Source organism: Triticum urartu, chromosome 3A (assembly GCF_056163025.1).
Source record: "Triticum urartu cultivar PI428250 chromosome 3A, HENAU_Tu73, whole genome shotgun sequence".
NCBI lineage: Eukaryota > Viridiplantae > Streptophyta > Magnoliopsida > Poales > Poaceae > Triticum > Triticum urartu.
In genome coordinates this window covers 16,114,809-16,137,189 of record NC_141875.1, presented here as the reverse complement: position 1 = coordinate 16,137,189, position 22,381 = coordinate 16,114,809, and the positions used below count along the sequence as shown (strand labels likewise).

Here is a 22,381-nt window from a genome sequence, read left to right as displayed (position 1 = left end):
GTCTGCAGTGTAAGTGAGATGTTACTTTCTCTCTTTTTTCTCAGTTCAGATATGGGTTATTCAGTACTAGTTTTCCTCTCCATCTTGTGTAATGTTTGCAGCACCATCTCCCGAATGTACCTGCGAGTATCATGATTTCTTTTTAATTTAAAACTTCTCCTTCTCACAGATTTGTAGCTATGCAGTATTTAAATTTCATTTTTACCTTGTAGATAATGTCTGAATTGAGAAGCGCTGTGAATGAAAATGATTCCCACAAAACAATTTTTGTTAGCATGAATGTATTGTATATAGCATTTGCCTCTATTGATTTTTGCAATCAGCTTGCTAGTATTTATACATGTCTCACATTTAGAATGAGTTCTTCTTGTGACATTGATAGAAGATCCTCTTCAGTCACTCTTCCTATCACGCTCCCCATATGCAGTATTGAAGATTAAATGTGAGAGAATTTTAATTTTGTAAGCGGCAAACTGTTATCAGTAATAGCTCTTTTCTCTGCATGTATTTCCTAAGCAGAAAACTGTCAATATTAACTTTTTAAGGTCCAAACTACAAATCATTTTTTAAGGAGCAAAGTGTGAGTTCCTGGTTTTGGACACTGTAAATCCTGGGTGGCATGAGGTGTTTTTACATTGTAAATCGGTAGTTTGAATGGTAAATGCTGGGTGCTTACTATGTTTATACAATGTAAATTCCAAGGTCTTTGGACTGTATTTGACATGTATTAAGAATGTAAATTCCAGGGCCATTATACTGAATTTACAGTGTAGATATATGCATTTTTACAGTCTAAATTCCAGGGTTTTAGTACTGAATTTACAGTGCTAAAACTTGGGTATTTACCGTGTAATTACAGGGCCATTATACTGAATTTACAGTGTAAATACTTGTGTATTTACAGTGTAATTACAGGGCCATTGTACTGAATTTACAGTGTAAATACTTGGGTATTTACAGTGTAGTTACAATACAAAGGCCCTGAATACCTTGGGTATTTACACTGTAAATTCATGCATTTGTACAGTGTATGTTGCAGGGTTTTGCATTATATTTACAGTGTAAATTCCAGGGCCATTGTACTGAATTTACAGTGTAGTTACAGGGCCATTCTACTGAATTTACAGTGTAAATACCGGGTATTTACAGTATAATTACAGTACAATCGCCCTGAAAAACACTGTAAATACATGCCTTTGAATAGTGTATGTTCCAGGGTTTGTATTTACAGTGTAAATTTCAGGCCATTGTACTGAATTTACAGTGTAAATACTTGGGTATTTATAGTGTAATTACAGTATAATGACCCTGAATACCTTGTGTATGTTCGAGGGTTTTGCATTGTAATTCCATGGGCTGGTCCCTGTTTGGTGTCGGGTTGTTCTGTGGTTATACAGGTGTCATATGTTCATTTGTGAGGAAATTTGAACGTTGCCGAATTGAAAAACAGTCAAGTGTCAAATAGACACTCCCCTTTTTTTTGTTCACCAAGTTGTTTTTCATCAGAACCTACCAAAGCCAAAGCTCTTCCGAGTTGCTTATCACTGCCGATTTCAATTTGATCAAACTCGGCAGATGGAAGTTTGCCGAGTTCACGACAGATTGAACTCAGCAAAGTCTTGTAACCCAGGACAAAACTAGATTCTAGTAGTCCATGGTTATGGTGCACCAACGAGTTTAGAGCATCTCGAAGATGTGCTAAATTCCAAACCCGCAAAATCAATTTACGATTCGCCGTTAATCGATTTGTGTGCAGTTTATCACCGTCGCAGAACAGACGCCGAAAACGGTAGCAAAATTTAAAACATAGTCTTAAAACAAGCTCCCGCTACATAGATAGTCCGAACCTCACCCGAGTTCACATACACACAAACAAAACTATAAACTTAAGAGGGCGGGTGACGCCTCACGGCTTCACGCTTAGGTAGAACTCGCATGCCAATTGGTAGTGGGTGTAGGCCAGGTCGTAGTTCACCTTCGCCGCCTCGAAGCGCTCGGTGGCACCGTCTTTGCCAGCCTCCAGCTGCCTCCTTCGCGGTGAAGCGCGCGGCCTCCGCCTCACGAAACTTCTTCATCACCGGCTAGAACGGCTCGTAGAGCTCGTCGAAGCGACACCACACGCGGTTCTTTCTACTGCGGGAGAGGGCGCTGTGGTTGCGCGCCTATGCCGTGTGCCACGGCTTGACGGCTGGAGCAATCCTCCGTGTCGTGCCGGCCGCTCATGTGTAGTGGCGATACGCGGAGGCCCCTACGTCTGTGGCCTTCACCCGACATGAGAAGCGTTTGATTCGGCCGGATGCACTCTGTTGGGTATAACCCTAGCTAGCTCTCACTGGTTTTCTGGAACGGCGGTAGACGAAAGCAAATTTTTTTTTTGGAAAAGGAGGAGGACCCCGGCCACTGCACCCGGAAGACCAAAGCAAATAGGGACTTGTATGTTTCTGGCAACGTACGCCACGGCGCCTAACACCCCATTTTTCTCCTCTTATAAATCTGGCTACACCCCAGATCACAACAACCACCTGATCGTGGCCAGCTATGTAGCCTACGAGACGCAGCGCCCAAGCTTTCGTTTCGTACGCACGCACGTACGAGCGCCCATCGACTCACTTGCGTAGACCGTCCTCTACGACGCGTTCTAACCAATCCAGCCGCCGCTGCTGCTAACTGATTAAGACTCGATCGCGAGTCTTTCACGCACACACGCACACACCACTGTGACGAACGCGCACACACGCGCGACGCACATCCCCACATAGAGTTTATTCTTGACACGCTCGCCGGAGCAAAGAAATCACGGAAACAGGAGAGCGGCAGAGGGGGCAAGATCTATGCAAGACGGAAACCCTAAAACGCCCCCTCCCAGTACATATAGTGGGAGGGGGCAATTTGTGGGCCGTCCGTATAATGTTTACGGCCAGTGCAAATTGGCCGCTTCTATTCTTGCCTGAAATTACCTAGATACGCTCGGAATCACTAATTAAGGAGTACTCGTTGCAAAGAACACTCCACCTTTCAGGTCGCCACAAGTGGCGCACATGCAGCGCATCACTTGTCGCAACCTGGGAGTTTTTCCTTTTTCGTAGATTCATTTATTCAAAACGTTTTATCTCTTAAACCGTAAGTAACCGATGGCTTGAGGAAAGCTGTGAAAATACAGGTATGTTTTCCACCATACTCAATTTGTTATGTCCAGATGCATAGCTTTCTGAATAAATGCATAGTGTATGTTTACTCACTGTCGTGATCTTTGTACGTCTGTGCCTACACCCTACAGCATGAGCCACTTGATGACCAATCTGCTATTAGATGTTACAAATGTAGATGTAAATATGTTAGTTCTAATGTGGCATCAAAATCCTAATAATTCATACCTGAAATAAAATTGTGATTTATTCACTATCTTACTATCGTATCCGTGTTGAGCACAACCAAACACCTCTCTTTCTGGTGAGGCCAACTATCCAGGATCCTCCAACAAGCTTAAATCCATTGATGATTTTTTGTTAAAGGCTTTGTTCTATGTAGATACTGAAAATAGCAAAGCCAAACTTTTAATCTGGAAATATCACTTAACTTTTGGACTCTCCTTTTCGTATAGGTCTTGGCTGGCATTAACTTTCTTTTTGGTTCAGAACTATGGGCTTTCTTGTGTTTGTTTGTGCACGACTTGCTTCTGATGAACTGTAATTCCAGTGGTGTTGCTACTTGTAACTTAACTTCTACTGATCCATGCCAACCGCATAATTATTTTCTAGCTTAGTTTGTTGAAGACCGTTAGTCCTTTAAAGACCATTAATTAGCTAGCTTGGTTTGGACTTTGGACTCATATCCTGTAGCTAGCTTGCATTTCCTTGACGTCTTATTTGTTGCGACTCCTCATCATTTAGACAAGCAAGAGAATAATGAAATGCATACATGAAGGCTATCTCCCATATTGTTGGATCTGGAGTTTATACTTATGCAATCGTGAAACGAAGACTAAAGTTCAATTTCATATTTTTCCAGAAACTTAAAACAGTGGCATACAATATTGTCTCACTGAACATTACAGGCTCCTGCTTTCTAGAGAGCGGATCATACCTATCTTGTTTGATTTGATGGGGGATATGAAGGAGAGGCAGTCCAAGAGATCCTGTGCAAGGACAACTGAGTTTTTGATTTTCTGTTCTATACCGTTGATATAATTTGACTCTTTATGATTATTTTACATGGACCTATAGCTATGTTGTTTACCTTAGGAGCAGTACCAATCTTGAAACATGTTTCTAATTCAAGAAAAACTTGGGAACATGTATGGATTAACAAATTCTAGGATTTTATCCCTTTTATTGACAAATTGTATAACTTTTGGTCTTATAGAGGTTAGAATTTTTTATCCTGTTCTTTATGGCTTAGGTTCCATCAGTAGTTGTGTACTATCGTTTTGCCGAGATAGGATGCACTATATCAAAATAAGATATAAGCAAAAACTTTGTAGAGGTATATTGGAGGAAGCCAAAATGAACTCAAATGCTTGGGGTAGGGAAATCAATTAAACTTTGCTTCTTTGTTGTTGTTTTGCTTCGTTTACTCTGGTCTCGGCAATTATTACGAGTTTTTGTAGCATGTACCGGGTCTCTGTGTGAAGAAGAGTGCAAAGACATCTGAAGTTCTTAATGCGCTCTGTCGGATGTCCTAATAGTTGTTTCATGCAGGAACAAACTGCAAAAGATATGGAATGGTCTATCTTTGGTGGAAGACAAGTACATATATAAAGTCAACCAGACCAAGTGCCATGTGATTACTACTTCATAAACCAGCTTCAAAAAGAGAGCAATATCAACCCCTACCAGCTATAATTACCCTAAAGGTGTTTTTACAGACCTACCCAATGCAAAGATAATTGGTGACTGGTGCACACGGCAACAAAGACTTTAGCTTCCCCCGCAAAAAATATCTGTAGTATATATCTAATAATATCTATAGTATATATCAGATTAATAATTCTCTCTAATAACATCTGTAGTATATATGTAAATACTCTCAGATTAATTAAAGGAATGTCTGTTGGCATTTAAGTTTTATGTGCTTGCCGACTAAACTGAAACCTTGTAGCGCTGTAAAAACATATTCTGCTTCTCTAACTTAATAGAAATCATTCATGTTCATAACAAATTTTTTGTCATAAATTTGTATGATGGAGACATTATCTCTTATCTGAATTCAGCATGCATGTTCCAAGTTGAAACAATAAGTGAAAATGATAAGGATTCGACGATCTCTGCTCTTCAGCATGAGTAAGATTTTGTGAGTTACTACTCCAGATATGCTACATGTAATAGACATGTACGCATGTATTTAACCATCTAGAAAAGTGGCTGTATTCCTGTTGAAAGCTATATTAAATCCTAAATTTTGACTCTTCGGACGAAATGAAGGTGAGGAACGGCATCTTGCATTGATTGAAAAAAAAACATTTAATAAATATTTTAATTTTTGCAGTAGTTACGACTGTCCGAGCGGAATAAGAGTGAGGGTTGAGAATGAGTGGGATGGGGATTGGGGTTGGTTTGTTTAGTTAGGCCGAACAGGACAGAAAACGTGGCCCAACGCAAACGAGCAGGTATCTGTTTTTCGTTCATCCACAACCCATTCACGTCCCAAATTTGAGCCGGATTTGTGTCCAAACGGATAGGGTATGCCAGTCGGCACGACACACGCCCATGTCCTCCCATTGGTATGCCGGGGCACGACGCACGCCCATGTCCTCCCATTGGTATGCCAGCCGGGGCACGCCCTCCCCATTTCCCCCTTCCCTCCCACCACCCCCCTGCTCCACCCTCCCTTCAAGGCCCAACATGGTAACAAGCCGCTCACCCTCACCCATTGGTTGGACGATCATTTGCAATTGCCCCAAGTAGAAGGAGCAATACGCCACCCAAAATAAGAATGGAGGGTCGGCGACCGTGGTTGAGCATGAAGAAGGGGAGAAGCGGCCGAGGGGCAAGACCAACTCCAAGGTGGACGAAAAGCACGACACAGTGGCATTTTCCTTGCAAGAAACTTTGCAAGGCATGATGACCCAAATGCAAGCAAGGGAGGAGAGGAAGCGCGAAGAGAAAGAGGAGCAAGTACCCTACATTGAGATACAATAGAAAAAGCTCGAGATTGAGGAGAACGTCCAAACCAAGAAGCTCGAGATTTGAGGCGGACAATGCAAAGACAAAGTAAAATAGGTGGTGCTCGCTTTCACGGCGAAGGAGGTGGAGATCATGACCGTGGACTTGACAAAGATGTCCCCGAGGAAAAGGTTGTGGTTCAAGAAGAAGTAAAAGGAGATGCTCGAGCTAGATGATTGAGCTATGACCAAGAGCGCCATCATTTTTTGTATGTCGGCTTGTGTGCCGACATGACCTAGGGACGTGATGCAAGAACTATGGCCCTTTTTTGGGTGTTGGCAAGTGTGTCGGCCGCTAGCACTCTGGTCGGCAAGAACTATGGCCACTGGCATGTCTATGGGCTTGCCTTAATTTTCGATTTCAAATTTCTTAAAAAAAACACTACGCCCGAACGAGATGGGTCGGCCGGTTGGGTACACCGGCCAGATTTGGTTAGGCGTGGCCAGACGCCACCCCTTTGGCCGATCCTAACAGACAGAATCCACACAAAACGGATGCCCATTTAGGGTCATGCATTGGAGTTGGCCTTTTGGCTGTCTGGGCGGAATAATGTCCCTACATTAGAAAATGTGGCAAAATGCATTTCACTAAGATGGCTTTGCAGAAAATTTCATGAACGAGTTGTTCATATTTTTTTCATCAAGTCGTAACTTTTTTTGTTAGGATAGAAGGGTAAATCCATTTGATGGTTGCTTCAAGGGTCAATGACAGACACGATGACGTATCAGTTGCATGTCCAACAACAAACATCATATATTTTTTTGTGGTGATGCACAACATTCAATCGTATATTCCAACATGGAAATGGCTTAGGGGGCATCGGATCTGGCTTCTTGGCTCGGGAATGTCACAGGCGGCGGACGCTCCCCCCCCCCCCCTCCCCTTGATGGAGGCGGAAGATCGACACGAACAAGAGGGGATTTGGGCGGAGAGTGGGTTGGTTGACAGGGGGCTCCTCCTTTGCAGACCGTGGGGAGGTATGACGTGAAGGAGAGAGGGTGTCGTGGTGAAGGTGAGGTGAGTCTCATTCAGTTTTAAAGGAGAGGACTCCAGCGAGAAATGCGCTGCTACAGCAGGAAACCGAGGGGGAAGGGGAGGCTCCAACAAGAAATGGGAAAGAGTGAATTATGGGGTGGAGTTTTTGTGTCCGGACCGTGTGTTGGAGCTAACATGATGGATAGTCCGGACGAAGGCAGGATTTTGGGGAGCCTGCTGGGCGCCTGTTTGATGTTCGAACACGTCCAGACGTATGAGGGAGAAATGAGCGTCAATCTTAAAGATGACCTTAATTACTTATTGGTTCATTTATACGTTGGAGCCCGTAGCAACGCACGGGCATTCTACTAGTATCAGTTAAGACCGACAGTACCCAGGAGGCGGGGGAGGTTTCCGCTTTCATCTATTCCGATTCCCAGGAAACCATAATTCAAGTTGAAGTGCAAGTTAATGGGGGAAACTATAAATAAGTTGGCTGATTTTATTTTTCACCCGCCAAAGAAAAGGATTTTTTTTTAGGGGTCAGTACCCCCCTTCTGTTTCTATGAAAATCGACAACCGCTGAAAGAAATTTCAAGTGACTTACAAGTAGTACCAAACTTGCAGCTTAATTGTATTGTGTTGTGTGAGCAGGTGTTCACAAAAAACTGGTACTGCTCCATTTTTCGAATCGGAAAATTACCAGCCACCACACGATTCGGAAAAATTATCTATAACCCTCGAGATACTGCCGCTACCTGTGATCAAGCAATCTCATTTAGTGACAGAAAAATGAAAGAGAAGAGACTTACTCTGTTTTGCAAAACAAGAAGAGGCTTACTGTTATTGTGAAACAACAACAGTACAATAGTCCAAAATAGAGTAACTGCAAAAGTTGGTGTTTCAGACTCGATAAGCATGTAATGCACAGAAATGTAATAACACAACTACACAAGTACTACTATTTTATGGTATCTACTATTGTGCAGTAGCCTTCGATGGGACTGCCAAGCCTTTTTTAAATTCGGAATAAATATCGAAGATCGGATACAGTCAGACGACTCGGACCTTGACCATGAATGGTGACTTTAAGCATGATACCATTTGCATCATCAGAAACCTTTCCCTTGGGAAGTATTAAGTCATACAGTGTCGGAAGCCCATCAGAGAGTGAAGAGCTCCTTATGCCCGAGCTTGTACTTGCACGATAGCCTGTCGTTTTGCAGTCATGACTCATTTTATATCTGAACTTGGATTCCGTCCAGTTTGGTTCGATGCACACGACTGAGATGGCATGTCCAAAAGGCTGTGATGTCATGCGGAGCAAGACAAAGTAGTTGTTCCTGCTGCATTGCAGAACATGTAAGCCTGGCTGTAAGCAGAGAGACACAGTGCCAGAGTCTGGGAGGGTTGTTGACGGACACTTGTGTTGGGTCGTCAAATGGTCCAGGAGCTCTTCTGTTGGTCCAGCAAAGCCACATCCAGACTCTGGGCAGAAGCATGGAGCACGCGGGCATGCCTTCTTGTGTTCTTCTTTCTTGTAGTAGGTGACCTTCTCCGAACATCCATACTTGTCATTGGAGCAAGATACTGTGACCGACCGGACAACATGTTCCATCCCAAAGCAGCGCTGGAATGAAGTTTCTACAAAACATAAGTTACACTTGTTGTCCAGTCGATCCTCACAGCAATCCTCGCATATGAAATGCCCCACGGAGCACTGTGGAACAGAAAGAATTAATTGGGTCCTGTGAGGATTACTTGCAACGTAAATATATTTTAATTTTGAGAAACATAAAACAACATGATAGTTCATTGTTTGAGTTAAGGTATTATCCTAGGTTCACATGAAACACTTCCTTGCCATAGCACTACGTCCAGCTTCAAAAGCTCTTATTTTATCTTAATCTTTATCACAAATGACATAAAAGCTCAAGCTCAAAGAAGAGCCAACAGATAGTGCATTTACCTGGAATATTGGTGACCTGAGGGGCTCAGAGCAGATAGTGCAGTCAAGGAACTCCAGCCCTACGGTGCCATTCAGCCTCTTGGCACTGCTCTCTCCCTCTTGCTGTGCTTCAGCTTTCCTCTTGCTCGAGCCACTACCATCCATCGCCAACAAAATTCCAAGGTGCCCACCACACGGAAAAAAATCTGGTACGACCGGGTCGCACAAGGCCAAACGGGAGACCACCTCGCGCGCATGACATCTGGCAGCACGAATCTCAGCGCAGAGTCACCTTATCCCGAACCGAAGACCAGGGCGAGCGTGCATCAAATCCCTAGCCCAACTCCTCCGACGCCCCCAATTCCGGCCGCCGGCATGATTCGCTCCGGCTGCTCGCCACATCGCCGCTGGTGTGCTCCTCGACGCTGGACCCAACTCCCCTGCTCGACGTCCTCCATTCCCGCGGGCACGGCCGCGTTCGTTGGCGGCCCAGGTCGCGGCACCGTCGTAGCTGCTCGTCGGCCTGCTCCTCGACGCCGACTTGCTCGTGGCTCTCCATCCCCGCCGGCACCCACCATGTTTTCCGGCGGCCAAGCTCGCGGCGCCACACCATCTACCCTTGTCATGCCGCTGCCCATGGCAATGCTCCTCGGCCACATTCGCAGCGCTGCCGGCTTATTGTACAGGCTTCATACGCCCCTTGGCTCCGGCCAACCGTTTCGACGCTGCTGTGTCACCCTGGTCGCTTCTCGGCAAACAACATCAACTAACAAGTTCCTGTAGATTTTTGTGTGTGATTTGAGCTGTAAAAGCCTGAACAAAGGCAACTATTCTGTATTTTCCTGTCTGAATTTTATTCTCTTACAAGACTGGCCTATGTTGTAAACGAATTTCTGTGTGAATGAAAGCTTGTGGAATTTGCAATGTATAGTTGTTCTTGTCCACTCATCATATAATGTGTTGCGACATTTTCAGTGTATTTGTGCTGTTGAACATACTGATCACTTGTTTCCTTCCAATATCTGGTAAGGCACCAAGTATATGCACCCTTGTGTGTGTTGTACAACTGATCAGTTCACAGAGACAAAAGAAACTTTGTAGAAACCATTGTCAGGTGAAACACTAGCATATAACAGCAGAAGAAAATGATAGCTTCAGTTTGTGTTGCAGCAAGTAAATAGAACCATTTGACATGAATAAAACAAGATTTGCAATGTATATGTTGGTGTCCATTTTGCATTTGCCCTGATAATCTGATACGGTGTCAACTGTTGGCATGAACAAACATTCATGGTTTGCTACAGAGGAAAATGATAGCTTCAGTTTTATATTGCAGCAAGTAAATAGCACCATTTGCCAGGTGAAATACACACATAGCAGCAGAAGAAAATGATAGCTTCAGGTGAAACACTAGCACATAGCAGTAGAAGAAAATGATACCTTCAGTTTAATAGAATATATGTTTGATAATAGATGTTCAGCATTGTCAGGTGACACACACATAGCAGCAAAATAAAAGGATAGCTCCAGTTTTATGCTAAACCAAATACATAAACCATATAGCTGACATGCCCAGCTAACTAGCAGTGAGGAACCAACAAGACATTATACATCAACGCACGATCGGGCTCGTCACGGCTGAAACCTTGATGTACTAGCACCACCGTTGAAATCCAGTTGACGAGCGGCCGGCGGTGTTGTGCCATCTCCATGAGCCTCAAGCAATAGTCTTGTGAATTCTCCTTGGATAGGTTGACCTAAAAATGATGGATACTCTCCAAATGCCATGGATATTGATGGATTTATAGTACCACCAAAATCATATTCCGAAGGGCCAACTGCGGACGGACCAAACACGGACTCCTTTGCTGGATAGTTTGTACCTTTTCCTGCAAATTGTATGTAGATATAAGAAATAGAAATGAAACATTGCTACTTATTCACACAGAACAAGCAAAGGTACCTTTTTTTTGCCTTTCTTTGCTCCCTCTAGCACATCTTTTGATCTTTTTTGCTTTGAACCTTTTATTCGTTCAGGAGCTCTAAATGGCACCTTTGTTTTTGCAACATATCCAGTCATTTCGGAGGAACTTTCAAAGTCCTCATCTTCACCCAAGTTTAAATTGCTAAGTAATTCTAGTGCTTACAAAGCCAACTTATCAATACCATTGTTGAGATGTGTAAGAACCTCCTTTGATGTTTTGCACTTCAATGCAAGTGGAATCATCTTTCGAGAAGTATGTGCAAACATGGATTCTAAGCTATCATTGCAATTCAGTTTTGATGTAGAAATTTCTTGTTTTGCATACTTCATCCATCTGTTCGATATGTACTGACTTGGCAGGATGATGATATTGCAGCATGTGAAAACCTTATTATCGTGCTTGCACAATATACCTACAACATTTAGAGCAATTTCAGAAGGGTTGCACAATATACATACAACATTTAGAACAATTTTAGGCAAACGCGGAAGAATGTATTACGTACCTACACAACCATACAATTTGCATGAACAAGATATCTCCAAAGTAGTTGGGTTGAAAGCCACTATGGCTTCATCATTCTTGTACTCGAAAGATGTCACCTTGTAAGTGCTAATTGTGCCATCGGTGCTCAGGAAAATACATGATAAACTGAACTGCTTCTTGAATTCCTCTTGAAACTCAGAATAGAGTGTCCTAGTATATGATTCAGCCGCAGTCTTCAACAAAGGTAGGTTTGGTAGGCAGGGTACTGGAATGGTATGGCGTGACTTGTAGTCTTCGTATTTTTCTTTCCGGCAAAGACGAGCAATGCACTTATCATATGCTTCTATCAATTCAGAAAGACAAAGCCTTTTGCGGAAAGTTTTCTTGAACACGTTGTTCATTCCTTCACTCCTTTGGGTTGATGTCATATATGCACTAAAAGAATCCCGACGATATATAGTAGCCCACTTCTCACGCAACTTGTACAGATTTCTTATCCAAGAATTATCCTCAATCTGATACTTAAGCAATAGCTCATGCCATCTATTCTCAAAATGTGCCAGTGATCTATCTTCATACACACACCTTTTGAATTCTTTAAGAAAATTATCATTGTCGCTGATTACTTGACTTAGATGTTTTGCAGCATTTTGATACAAATGCCATAAACAAAGACGATGTCGTGTTCTTGGGAAAACCCTTCCAATAGCATTTATAATGGCGGCACATTGATCGGTGAATATTGTTTCAGGCTGCTTACCAGACATAGCTTGTAGAAAGGTTCTAAAAACCCACTCAAAGGTATCTGCAGATTCATTAGATAGTAGTGCTGCACCAAAAAGAATAGTCTGCTTGTGATGATTAACACCAATAAACGGAGCAAATGGCATTTGAAACTTATTTGTTGAAAATGTGGTGTCAAAGGAAAGGGCATCTCCAAAGACAGAATAGTCCATGATAGCTTGTCCATCAGTCCAAATAATGTTCATTATTGTACCATCATCATCATCTAACTGCATGGCATAGAAAAACGAAGGGTCCTCAGCTTGCTTGTTCTTTAGATACTCCATTAATGTTTGTGCATCTTTGGTTTCCAAATACTTTGAGCGCTCACTTCGCAAATAATTGTTGCAATCCATTTGCAAGAATGGTATAGCATCTTTACCATACCAAAGCTCGCAAAAATCATATATTTCAGCTTGTTTAATTCCCGATGTCCTCATTTGCTTAATCATGTGGCGATCAACATCTAAGAGTTGACGCTGCGATCTAAGCATGTGCCTCTTATCTGGACTTACAAGCTGGTGATTGTGGTCAAGCGTAACTTTCTGAGCAGTCCAAATTCCCTCTTGATTGATGCTGAATTGAACTCGAGCCATACAATTAGTCCTCGAAATAGCTTGTTCTTTCTTGGCCACACGTGTTGGATTAGCATTTTTCACACCTGCCTTGCTACAAACAAAATATCTGGAACTTAAAGTCCCATCAGCTCTAAACTTCAAGTGGCACTTCCTAATGCTAAATCCCTTGGTTTGAGCATAAGAATTGTAAAATTGGTACGCCTCTTCTTCAGACTGAAAGCACTTCCCAACTCTTGGAGCATTATCTGCATCTTGTATGTCTTGATTATTCAATGGTGTGTTGCTCATTCTCCGCTGGCCATTAGTCTCAGTTCTTGGCAATTGCTGCAAGGTAATTGAATCAATCAAGAGATGCTTCAGGAAGAGAGGATCGTGCTAGCTGTTGCATGCGTACTGGTTACTGAACTTACCATGGTCGGAGTAGCTGTGGGCAGAGAGGATTCTGGAGCAGAGGCCGCCGGTGTGCTGCTCATCGAGGGCTGGCCATTAGTCTCAGTCGTTGAAAATTGCTGCAAGGTAATTGAATCAATCAAAATAGGCTTCAGGAAGAGGGGATTGTGCTTGGTGTGGCATGTGTACTGATTATTTTACCCTGATTGGAGTAGCCGTGGGCAGAGAGGTGGTCTCCCGATCCAGTGCCTCCTTGCCCTCGTCGGGCTGCGCCATCTTGGCACGCCGTCGCCGGCGAGATGGAAGAGACGGAGATGGGTTTTTTTCGTTTTGGAAGATGAAACAGATTAGAAGCTGAAAGGACGGGGCGTGGGAAACGGAAGTGGGGTGGGCTGGGCTGGAAGCCAGGCGAACGCTGCTTTGAGATTCGTACGCCAGATGTCATGCGCTCGAGGTGGTCTCCCGTTTGGCCTCGTGCGACCCGGTCGTACAAGATTTTTTTCCCCGGTGGAAGTCACGCGTAGATGTCGACGTGGCAGTGAAGAAGTTCACGCGTAATGATGACCGCTGCTACGACGACTTCCTGGCAGAGGTTCATGTTATCAACCGTCTGCGTCACCGAAACATCGTGCCACTCGTCGGTATGAAAGTTCTTCACCATTCAATCATATTATTTGTCGTGTATATTTTGGTGTTTTCCTTTTCTAAGCAATAATTAATATCAGGTTGGTGCTATAAGAAAGGTGAACTCCTGCTCATCTACGAGTACATGCCAAATGGCAGCCTGGACCAGCACCTGTTTGGCAGGCGCGAAACCCCGCAGCAGTCAGTCACCCTCCTAGGATGGCCCGCTACGACATCATCATGGATGTCGCTGCAGGGCTCCACTACGTCCACCACGAGCACGAGCACATGGTGCTCCACCGCGATATCAAGGCGAGCAACATCATGCTCGACTCTTCCTTCCATGGCCGCCTCGGTGACTTCGGCCTTGCCCGCATCATCACTTGCTTGGACAAGAACTCCTACACGGATATAGGCGTCGCGGGGACATGAGGCTTCGTAGCACCGGAGTACTCGATGAGCCGCAAGGCCACACGCAAGACCGACATTTACGCGCTTGGGGTGCTAATCCTTGAGGTTGTCACCGGAAAGCGGGCACTCAATGGCTACCATGAGTCCTTTCAACTGCTAGCTGACTGGGTCTGGACAGCTCACCGGGAGGGGAGACTGCTCGAAGCTGTGGACGACGAGGTGGTTGGAGAGTTTGACGATGATGATGCTAGTCGCTTGCTGCTTCTTGGGTTGGCGTGCACCAACCCCAACCCGCCGGACCGCCCAAGCATGGCAGAGGTGGTGCATATCGTTGCCAAATCCACGCCCTTGCCGCACGTGCCACTAGAGAAACCAACCTTCGTGTGGCCGCCAGAAGGCGGCTGGATCCCCTTGGAATTTGATGAACCAGTGATGATCACAAGCACACAATGGGAGGATGGCTCGTCGGTGAGCAGCAGTGATGCCCTGGGGGCGACAACAACCTAGCGACCCATTGCCATCGCCTTCATTTCATATGTGTTAAAGATTATGTCGCTATTTCCTTAAAGAAAAGAGTGTGTATATGTACTTTTCATCCATTTCTCTACTATACTTCCTTGGTTCACAAATATAAAATATTTTGATATTTCAATATGGACTAGATACGGACTAAAATGGGTGAACAAACATTCTAAAACATGTCTCAAAAGGTTAAAACATCTTATATTTGTGAACAGAGGGAGTACATATCATCCATCTATGGTCCATCCTACCTAGCTAAGGGAATGTAAAATGCAAGATATTTGCTAAAAGATTTTAATACCTACAACAGAGAGTGATTCGTATAGCTGCTTAACTGCTTTAAAACCTAAGGAGGTTGCAGCCGGAACCCCACAAGCAGCGGTTGGCATCCAAGCAAAAGTTAGCACATGTTGCCCTTCTTAGGCTATTCATAGTGGAGAGTATCATATATATATTAGTATCATGCATATGATACTAGTGTATGATACTACCTTCATAGTGTATAGTATCATAGGGTAGTATCATAGATTATTATTTATTGTCATGCATGACACAAAATAGCATATCATTTAATATGATACGGTATCTATCTATGTTACTCTAGTCCTCTCTCTCTTCTTTAATTCTTTACCACATGTGTATGATACTAGCTAAGATACCACCACTATGGCCGGCTTTAAGCACCCCGCCAAGCGACGGGCTAAATAAGACCCGGTTTTTTATGAAGCACCGACGTATATACATGCACCTGCTCTGTACTGGGCCTAATTGTTTGTATGACATCTCCTTAACTTATAGTTAAAAGATGTCTCACTTTGAAAGTTGCGGGATTGTTATCACACGCGTTTATAACGTGTCATTGGGTTAACTTATTAATTGATAGTTTCTTAAAAAACAATTTACGGGATAGTTAAACCAGCACAACGCAATCAAAGCTTAATGAGTGGAACTGAAGAAATAGATAGTCTTTTCTTTAGAAACGGGAGAAGAGACCGGCCTGCCGGAGTGGAGACTTCATTAGTATTACTGTACCTACTCATCCAGCAAGATATTGAGACGACCAAAGGTCACGCTCTAATTAGGTCAGCTGATGTGCTCGTATTGGCTGAGGTATTACGATGAAAAATGGGTGCAAGGAAGTTTCCTCGAAGTTGCTCTAGTTGGAGCAGAGTTCATGGAGCCCCGTAAACCGTTATCGTCTCCTCTTACCTCTCGTGCACGGAAACCTCCTCCTCCTTCATTTATCCACTAGACCTGCAGCGTTGCCGGGTCCCAACGCTTGGGCTGAGCGTGTGTACCAGGTATACTATAATTGTGGCACGAGCTTAACATGTTTAACCAGCTTAATAACTTGATTTATATGTCCATGACAAAGTAGTAGTAGCATAAAGTTTTGCGGCTTTTGTAGAATTAACTTGTGTTAAGTATTTGTACTAAAGGTAGAGTCCAATTCTAACTCGGCTACCCCCTCCCCCTCCTTCTACCCCTCCCCCTCGTGTCGCCCCCGTGGGCGATCCGGGGCGAAACCCTAGCCGTCGCCACTCGAACCTCGCCCGCCTCTTCTCCCACCTCGCTGCCGTCAGCAGCGCCGTCGGGCAAAACCAGGACGGCGGGGCATCTCTCCCCTTCGAGCGTCACGGCTGGCATGGGACGGCCAGATCGAGAGGAGGCGTCAGGCTAGCGTGGGGTCCGACAGCGAGGCGTGCGGGCAACTCCTGACGGCGGCTTGCGCGGCGCAGCGGCGGCTTTTGGCGCCGCCTCCTCGCAACACCGCTCTTTTTCTACCTTGGTGCTGCCTCTCACAGCTCCCACTCTCTTTCTCTCGTTGTTTCTCTCTTCTTCTCACAAGAGCACAAGAACAAACACACACACACACATGAAACTCTACACACACGCGCAACCAAGGAGAAGACCAGCTGGTGCTTTGCCGGGAGGCTCTCCTCCTTGGTGGAACAAGAGACTACATTGTGTATTTTTCCCAGCCCTCACAGCCTCTTTCTTCTCATTCATTTTCTTAACTTAAGTAGGCAGTACAAGATAAGACCATGCATCCCTGGAATCTCTCCACGATGCACAAGACTCGGCCTCCACGCACTAACCTACTGGCTACATGCACGTCATCCTTTCTCAACGCCCACGCAACCTGGCCATGCAACTCATGCATGCAGCCACTAACTAACTAACTAGTGCATGCACAAATCCTAGCCACTAACACATGACCCAGCCAACACACGCAGCTTAACTACCTTGCCGGATCACCCAGCTCCTCCTCATCGTGCAGCCGGTCACGCTCCAGCTTCATCACATCTTCCCGCTTCTCACGGCGGTCTGGCATCTCGCCTTCTCCACACATCTTTGTTGAAGCTTCGCCGGACTCGCTACTCCCTAGACATCTAAGTTACAAGTAGGACTCAAAACAAATACGCAGATACATAATCAAGATTAAAAAGCTTAACAGCGGCTTGGATGTGTTCTCATGGCGAGGTTGTGGCTGCGTGGTGGGCAAGACCGGGTGGTCGCGGGCACCGCCCGGTTCAGGTTGGATCCCTCTGGATCCGGCGCTTGGACGCCGTCAGCCGATGCGGGGTGTTGGTGTTCGTCGCTGGCCATGTCGGATAGTTGGATCTGGTGCCTAGATATCTACGGTGGTTGTTCTTCTCGATCCTCCTTCTTGGTGGGTTGAGCCCCATGGCACTTTCAGATCTGCACGTTTCGGTTCACGACTCGCTCCCGGATCCGGAGCAGATAGATAACAAAGTGCATGTGCTGCTGGTTAATAAAAACACGAATTTCGATAGGCTGGAGGAAAGATACTATAAGTAGGACTTGGGTGGTATAGGATGGGGACCGAAGGAAACTTTGGCCGGCTAGTTCGGCCCGACATCGGCGACGTTACCCTCCCTGGAGGCGAAGCCGAGGTCCCTCCTATCCACCTCCAAACCCATCCCGGACAAAAGTCCAAAATTTCGTCTGGATTGGGCGGTGGCATTGTCCAGCGCATCGTATCCTCCATGGAGGCGCCGTCCATCCTTGAAATGGCGCTAACTTTTTTTCATGGTCTTGTATGACAAATTCATGGCATCGATGTCAAGTTGTTTTGGTTTTCGACAAATTTTGCTTTTTCCGAAGTTTTCTCGGTCAGAAAAGGTTAATAAACCGTAGATATAGTGGTCGGGGCGTGCGGTTTGCGGGCCGCGGAAATTTTTTGTACGGGCCGGGCGAGTATGCGGGCTCTGTTTTGGCCGGAAAATTGGGCCAAGCCCGCATACTCGCCGGAATTTTATAATTTTGCGTCTTTTGCGGGGTCTGCTAGAGTTGCTCTTAAGCATCCCGCCAAGCGGTGGACTAAATAAGACCCCTTTTTTTTATGAAGCACCGATGTATATATATGCACCTGCTTAATTTGTACATGTCCTAATCGTTTGTATGACAACTCCATAACTTATAATTAAAAGATGTCTCACTTTCAAAGTTGCCGGATGGATATCAACCGCATTTATAATTTGTCATTGGGTTAACTTATTAATTGATAGTTTCTTAAAAAACAATTTAAGGGATAGTTAAACCAGCATAACGCAATCAAATCCCAATGAGTGGAACTGAAGAAATAGATCGTCTTTTCTTTAGAAACCGGACAAGAGACCGGCCGGCCGGAGTGGAGACTTCATTAGTAGTAGTACCTACTCATCCAGCAAGATATTAAGACGGCCAAAGGTCACGTCCTAATTAGGTCAGGTGATGTGCTCGGATTGGCTGAGGTATTACGACGAAAAATGGGTGCAAGGAAGTTTCCTCGAAGGTGCTCTAGGTGGAGCGGAGTTCATGGAGCCCCGCAAACCCTTATCATCTCCTCTTACCTCTCCTCACACACTAAAACCTCCTCCTCCTTCATTCATCCTCTAGACCTGCAGCTTTGCCGGGTCACAACGTTTAGGCTAAGCATGTGTACCAGGTATAGTATAATTGTGGCACAACCTTTGCATGTTTAACCAGCTTAATAACTTGATTTACATGCCCATGAGAAAGTAGAAGTATTTAGTATGTCAAAAGCAACAGGGCATAAAGTTTTTCTGCTCCTGTAGAATTGACTTGTGTTAAGTATTTGTACTACCGGCCACTCAAGTTTAGCCACTCAATTGTGTCAAGTATCTGTATAGGGCATAAGTTTAGACAGCCTATTGTAGAATTGACTTGTGTCAAGTATCTGTGCTATCGGAAGCGCGCGGTGCCATACACTAAAAATACTAGGTGATACCCCGCGCGTTGCCGCGGGATTCTATAGAGGAAGGTTGATGCAATGATAAATATTAAAAATCATCAAGGGGTATTTACGTTTCTTGATTGGATTAATGATTTGACTGGAACTGTTGTTGGCGTATTCGATGTACCCCACGCATTGTGGCGGAAGATGGATAGCTATACATGAATGACATTAATTGTGTACCGAGGTGACATGTTAGATTAATTATACGATAGTTGGATGTTCAAATATATCATACCATAAAACGGAGTGAAAAGTTTGGAGATGACTGAAACTTCTGAATGTGAAAAATGATTAACTAAATGCACACTTAAGTGCAGTAATGTAATGTACAATCGAGAAATATTGTTATAAATATTTCCAATTCACCAACAAATCATTAGATCTTGACATTTTTCACGCATTGTAGTGGGGAGAGAAAGGCCATCTCATTATACATATGGCACATTGTTTGATATATGACAATTGATCTTATAGCATGTTTATGTACACAGAAGTTAGTCCTCTTGTTTAGTATATGCAACTTTAAAAAGAAGGTAGCAGGCCATAAGACCATCAAAGCCAAGAAACCGTACTATATAATCTACATAGGAGTAATGATGGAAAAAAACTTGTCTTTTACATATAATTACTTGCTAACATATAGTTGCAACTTAGAAAATTCATTGATGGACAACAATTTTAATATTAAATCTCTTCACTGTAGCTGAATGAAACAAAAACACAAAACTATTAGTAAGATATTTCCAGAAAAAAACAAATGAAATTTTCTAGCGCCTTCCTGTCGAAGTGCTTCAGGAAAGATGTATAATGGAAGGTTAGCTGCTCAAGTATCCGCTCGAATCAAAATTGAAGACCTGGGAGGCAAGAACTCCGACACAATGATTGGCCATGACCCCTATGATAGGTCATTAGTAGCATGAACGGAACTCACGGGAGCAACACATAACTTTTCATTAGTGGTGTTAGATCATATTGGGTGTGATGAACTGGTGACCTGCAAAATCTTATATACCAGCTAGCACACACATACAGATGGACCCCAAAAGGAGGAAGATCAACAGCATCAGTAAAAAAAATTGTGTAAGAAGCATGTACTACATTGGGTAGCAATTGGAATATACCCTAGATAGTCTCTTCAATAGCATGCATTGAAGAAAAATACTTCTCAACATAGCACACTGTATCAGTTTTCTACAGAATAAAGTTGAAGTCGTAATATAAGTTGCCCAACTTGAGGAAATTCCAAATGGAGTTCTGTTATACTTTCAATAGCATGCAAAAAATGATAACCTTACCCTTGTGGCCTCTTTTCGGTCAGTTCATCACGCATGCATATCTAATGTTCTCTCTTCCCCATCTCGGACAAACTGCGTATGTTATATTTTAGTTGTTATTAAACTCTAGCATTGACAGAAAGCAAGAAACTGAATTGTTAATGAAAGTCTAGCTCTCTATTCCCCAACATGTTGTTAGAAACGAATATACTCAATCATACACGAAAACACATACCTATCAGGAAATCATATGGGAACGGAGAAAGGTTGTGTGATCTTTTTATTCGATGAGCAAAACACCTTTGGATCCGAAGCGCCAGATAGCAAATTCATAAACCATGAGCTCGGGGAAAGGAAAGGCTGACTGTGGCTGACAATAGGTAGCATCCACCTACCAGAGTTGACGACCGGAGGCTGGCTCGGAGGGTAGGAGGACCCGAGCAGTCTTCTGTGGTCGATGACGTCCCTTTAAAGACTGTGATTGGTTGCATTTGCAAGGTAATGGGGGGCGGGGTATTGAAGGGAAATGAATGCTGTTGTTTCATGTGTATTAGTGGATGCCGTTTCATGGCAGTGGAAGAGAGAGCGGCGGCGTTGAGAAGAAGACAGAGCGGTGGCAGCGAGCGAAACAGGAAGACGAACCCTGGAAACCTACTGCGAACAGTTATGGAAACCTACTGCGAACAGTTATATGGGCTAGCTTGATGACTGCGGGATTTTACTTCCCATGGGCTTGCACGAACAGCCTTCTTAGCAAATCTTAGGGCATCTCCAGCCGTTGGCCCCCTAGAAGGGGCAGAAAATCGCCCCTTGGGGGCGCACCGGCGCTAAACCGCGCACCGGGGGCGTGATGCCCCCCCCCCCCCCCCCCAGTCGTGGCGCTCACGTTATTTTTAAAAAGTCAAATACGGTGCAAACACGACTCAAATTTAACGCAAACATCGGCGAGTTCGTTCAAATTTAAACATAATTTACAAAAAAAGGGAAAAACTACCGCGGGCTACCCCCGCCGTCTCCCTCGCCGCCCGCCCACGCGGTTCTCCGCTCCCCGAGGCAGCGCCGGTCTCAGTCTCAGCGCCGGTCTCGATGCATGTCTAAGTCTGAGCGCCGGTCTCAATCTCAGCATCGGTCTGCGTGTCGGTCTCAGTCCCCGATGCCACCGGTGGGCCCAGCAATAACATCAGTTGATCATCGGTAAGGCTAAAAAATTCGTCTGCCGCCCGGTAGGCGTCGTCGCAATCACCAGAACCCTGTCCTTCATCGTTGCTAGCCATGTTTCCTATGATTAAATCTAGTCAATTAATTCTAGACCTAATAAAATGAATAATGACATAAAAAGGCCTATTGTTTTGCAGGAACGTTGACTCCTTCCTGGTGCGGCAAATCACACGGGCACTCGATATGTCCTAGTTTGTAGCACAAGTCATGCCGAAATTCACGGAAAATTTCGGCATGACCTTTGCTAAAAAGTGGACAAATCGAGAACCTGAAATTTGCCGGAACGGAAATGAATCAACATTCCGGCAAAATATATATAGGCCACTCAGCTTCATTGAAACAACAAAGGCACTTGGGCACAAACAACATGACCACTTCAATGAAAAGATATAATCAACAACAAAAGTCTAGGAAGGGATCATCTTTAAAATAAAACTTGCCTAAATAACCTAGATAATTAGCCTAATCAAACTAGTTAACCTGACTAGTTCTCTGTCAAAGCCCTAACTAAATTTTTGCACTAACCTAGGTAATTAACCTAATTAAACTAGTTAACCTAACTACTTCTCTGTCAAAGCCCTAACTAAAATTTTGCCCTAACCTAGATAATTAACATAATTAAACTAGCTAACCTATGCATGACAGAGAGAGAGGAGGGGTGGGGGCTTACAGAGGATGGCTCCGGTGGTGGCGAGGGAGGCAGTGGTGGCGAGGGAGGCAGGGGCGTCTCCGGTGACGGCGAGGGAGGCAGTTCTGGCGAGG

At 44.4% G+C, this 22,381-nt stretch overlaps 2 protein-coding genes and 1 pseudogene across 2 annotated transcripts; 1 reads left to right on the top strand and 2 right to left on the bottom strand.

The window, feature by feature from the left end:
- Positions 1-6,669: 6,669 nt before the first annotated feature.
- Positions 6,670-9,255, bottom strand: LOC147977867 (E3 ubiquitin-protein ligase SINA-like 8). Its single transcript, XM_087514575.1, has 3 exons — positions 9,106-9,255; positions 8,205-8,856; positions 6,670-6,716 (listed from the first exon to the last, which is right to left on the bottom strand). Exons 1-3 carry the CDS (start codon positions 9,247-9,249, stop codon positions 6,670-6,672), a joined length of 843 nt encoding a protein of 280 aa, XP_087370701.1. The 5' UTR covers positions 9,250-9,255.
- A 1,461-nt stretch (positions 9,256-10,716) lies between these two features.
- On the bottom strand, positions 10,717-13,389 carry LOC147977866 (protein FAR1-RELATED SEQUENCE 5-like). The gene is made up of 4 exons (XM_087514574.1): positions 13,327-13,389; positions 11,575-13,240; positions 11,251-11,481; positions 10,717-10,973 (listed from the first exon to the last, which is right to left on the bottom strand). The coding sequence occupies exons 1-4, from the start codon at positions 13,387-13,389 to the stop codon at positions 10,717-10,719; spliced, it is 2,217 nt and encodes a 738-aa protein (XP_087370700.1).
- A 98-nt stretch (positions 13,390-13,487) lies between these two features.
- Positions 13,488-14,881, top strand: LOC147977865 (putative L-type lectin-domain containing receptor kinase S.5; annotated as a pseudogene).
- The last annotated feature ends 7,500 nt before the right edge of the window (positions 14,882-22,381 follow it).